This window comes from Arachis stenosperma, chromosome 1, assembly GCF_014773155.1.
Source record: "Arachis stenosperma cultivar V10309 chromosome 1, arast.V10309.gnm1.PFL2, whole genome shotgun sequence".
NCBI classification, from domain to species: Eukaryota; Viridiplantae; Streptophyta; class Magnoliopsida; order Fabales; family Fabaceae; genus Arachis; species Arachis stenosperma.
The window spans coordinates 42,997,379-43,000,802 of record NC_080377.1 but is presented as its reverse complement, the minus strand read 5'-3'; the positions used below and the strand labels follow the sequence as shown (position 1 = coordinate 43,000,802).

At 39.5% G+C, this 3,424-nt stretch overlaps 1 protein-coding gene across 3 annotated transcripts; it reads left to right on the top strand.

Moving 5' to 3' along the window:
* Positions 1–1,160: 1,160 nt before the first annotated feature.
* Positions 1,161–3,010, top strand: LOC130963176 (uncharacterized). 3 transcript variants are annotated; one of them, XM_057889332.1, is made up of 3 exons: positions 1,161–2,116; positions 2,251–2,322; positions 2,501–3,010. In XM_057889332.1, the coding sequence occupies exons 1-3, from the start codon at positions 1,415–1,417 to the stop codon at positions 2,504–2,506; spliced, it is 780 nt and encodes a 259-aa protein (XP_057745315.1). In that variant the 5' UTR covers positions 1,161–1,414; the 3' UTR covers positions 2,507–3,010. The 3 variants fall into 3 exon arrangements, with proteins under 3 accessions (XP_057745315.1, XP_057745308.1, XP_057745313.1); XM_057889325.1 differs by having other exon boundaries at positions 1,161–2,181; positions 2,279–2,322; XM_057889330.1 differs by having other exon boundaries at positions 1,161–2,181.
* The last annotated feature ends 414 nt before the right edge of the window (positions 3,011–3,424 follow it).

Here is a 3,424-nt window from a genome sequence, read left to right as displayed (position 1 = left end):
ATTTCTTTATCTGTTCTTTGTATTTGTGTATTCTTTGTATTGTTTTGAACGTGTTTTTGAACAACTGGGAGATCCCTTATGTTGGTGTTGGTCACGCCGAGGGTTGTTCTTGATGCGATACGGTGAATGGAGGTTTGTGGAAAACTGAGAATAAATAGATAGATTAGAATCCCTTAAGTAAGTTGCCAATTTCTGGTTTAGTGAGAACCCTAAACTTGGATCAATAAAGTTTTGAAGATTAAGATTGCTTAGAGAATTTCTATTACCTTATATTGTATCGATTTGGCACTTTTATCCTATTGAGAACCTGGTGGTTTGGGTTCTCACCCATATATTATTTCTGTTTTCAGATGCAGGTCCCAGCGCTCCTTAGTGAGCGAGAGTTTTATCTGGAAGATGGCGAAGAATATTTTTGTTTCTATTTTAATTTTAGATTCTCTCATTCTTTTGGAAAAACGTATATGATGTATTTATTTTAAAGACTTGCCTTTAGAGGCTTATGATGTATTTTTGGAGAGATAAGGTATGTATATAAAACTGTCTTACTATTGTAACTATAGCTGGCCTAATCTTCGCGGACCGAGACTGGTAGATATTTATATATACTTATATATGTTTCTTTACCCTTATCCTTTCTACAAGCTTTTAATTATCTACCTTTCCGACACGCTGATGTATGTTATCAAGTGTGAACAAATGACAAATTGTCTCTTTATCCGGAGCTTAAATTTCTTTACAGAATTTGTCATCTCAGCATTCCAGTGTATTAGATTAGCGTTTTTCGTTTACTGTGACATCACAATTTTAGATTTAGGTATTTTGTTAAATTTTAAAATCTTTCTAGAATCATTTTATTAGTATCAGAATTTTTTAAATACTAATTTAGTATTTATCTCTTTAAAAAATTTATTAAAAATTAACAAAAATTAGAGTTTAAGTACTTTTATCTTTTATCACACAAAATTCATTTTTTATGAATATAATATTAATTTTTTTGTGTAATGAGTAGTTTTATTCGGCGTTTTTAGAATTCATAGATACAAATTATTGCTTTCCCAAAAAAAAAAAAAAAAAAAAAAAAAAAAAAAGAAGGGATCCAAAAGGAATAACTGAATATAACTAGGACTATAGGCGGCCAAAGGTTAATCAAAACTCATAATTAGGAAATCCTCACACAAATAACCACACACCCCCTTTTGTGGCCTTATACTACTTACAGGCATACGCATTCATTGAAGGCCAAACTCTCTTCAGCACAAAAAATTTCTTCTACAACCATCCCCTCATTCAATTTTCCCCCCTTACGCTAGGGTTTTTCACTTTTCACCTTCTATACGACAGCGTTTCGAGTTTCAACCAACTGTTGTCGTTCTTCTTCTTCACTGGCGAAACAAAGAAGAGAAAACGTGTGTGAATGGCTACAGCGCCGTTGAAGTCTCAGCCTCTGCACAACTTCACTTTACCGTTTCTTAAATGGGGAGGTACCAGCACTGCCAAGAGCCACCACGCCACCACCTCCAACAACCACCACCGCTTCCGCCGCCCTGTCTCCGATCACGAGCATGACTCTGACTCCGATAACCGCCTACCACGTGTCGGATCGCGACCACAGAGGACTAACCGCTATGCTGTTTCCCCTTCCAACCACCACAGCAACAGCCACAACCAAAACCAAAACAAAAACCACACTCCTCCACTTCATACCAACATCAGCAACACCAATAACGAGCATGAGGCCGAAGACGAGGAGGAGAAGAAGCATGAAACCGAGGTAGCTGAAGCGGCCGGGGCGGAGGAGGCGGTGCAGAAGCCGTGGAACCTGAGGCCGAGGAAGCAGACAGCGCCGGCGGTTACGGGTGGAACATCGAGGAGCGGGAATGGCGAACGAGTGGAAGCGGCGAACGCGGAGGGAGGGAAGTCAATGAGGCTGAGAGGGATGATGGCACCGATGGCGGGGCCGGCAGCGGCGAGGGAGGGACAGTGCTCGTCGGAGAAGAGGAAGTTCTGGATCGCGCTTTCGAGGGAAGAAATCGAGGAGGACATCTTCATCATGACTGGGTCCAGGCCCGCGAGAAGGCCCAGGAAGAGGCCCAAGAACGTTCAGAAGCAAATGGATGTACGGACACTATACGATACGAAATACAATACTACCAATGCATCCTTCTCGTTTTGTTTAGATAGGTGAAGTAACTGTTCCGTTTTATTGCTACTAAATTTAATCTATTTTTTTAATTTTTTGTTAAATTTCAGTGTGTTTTCCCTGGGTTATGGCTGGTAGGGGTTACTGCCGAAGCGTACAGGGTGGCGGATGCTCCGGCAAAGGTTCTGTCTTTTTCTCATTCTTTTTATTATTATTATTATTTGGATGCATTTTGTGGTTGCGACCCGCAAAGCATGCTGTGTGGAGGGTTTGAAATATGATTGTGAATTTTTGTGATTTTGCAAGGACGAGAAAATTGATTAGTTATTTGGCGGTTGGTCATTTCTTTCTTGATTGCAGAGGTAACAAAGAAGCTGCGGGGGAGTGGTTTGCAGCTTCTTACGAAGGCTGTTTTGGTTTTGGGGGAGGCATGGTAAATTGGGACCAGGAATGGAGGTATAAATGCGCAGAATTTGTGTAAAGACAGAAGGAAATTACATGTCTAAGTTGGGAAAAGAAGACCCAGCAGTTATATGATAACATATATGCAAGGTTCTTTTTGTCCTTCTTCCTTTTTGTAGCTGTTTTGTGTGTTGCTTCCTAGCACTAGCTTTGGATATGCAGGGTGGCAAGTTTAGTTTAGATGATTACCTAAGTAGTTTAAGTTACTCATTCCTTGCAGTCTTCTCTGCAAGTAAAGGAATATCCATATCCATATCTGTAACTATTTCTCTCTCTATATATGATATAATAGGTTAATTATGAATTAATTAGTAAATAAAAAATCTAAAGTCAGTGATGATTTCAGAGGTTTCTTGTTTGAATTATAGTTCTGATGATGTGTACAACCGGTTTCAACGTTTTGACAGGCTTCCCCTACATTGTTTTCTTTTTTTGTTTTTTCGGGGGGTGGGTGGGCTACTAGTGAGTGTTATGATGTTATAGTTAAATTTTGCGAACCAACAGGTCAGACACTGAGATGCATATGTTTCCTTCTGGCTTGGGAAGAGGTCTTTTATTTTAACATTCATGATGATGAGGTTGAAACTTGAAAGTTTTACGGCAAAATATTACTGCCTGCTTTCTTCCCCTTAGATGTTGAGTTTTATGATGTTAGTTTCATTAGATGTATTATATACACTGAGGGAAAAGTCTAGGGGACCAGCAGTTTTATTGAATTTTGGCCAGCATGTAACCAGCAGAAGAAGGTGAGCCATTGGATGAAATCTCACACCAATCTCACACCATCAAATCATCATTGATGGCTAGTTGATGGCTAACAAT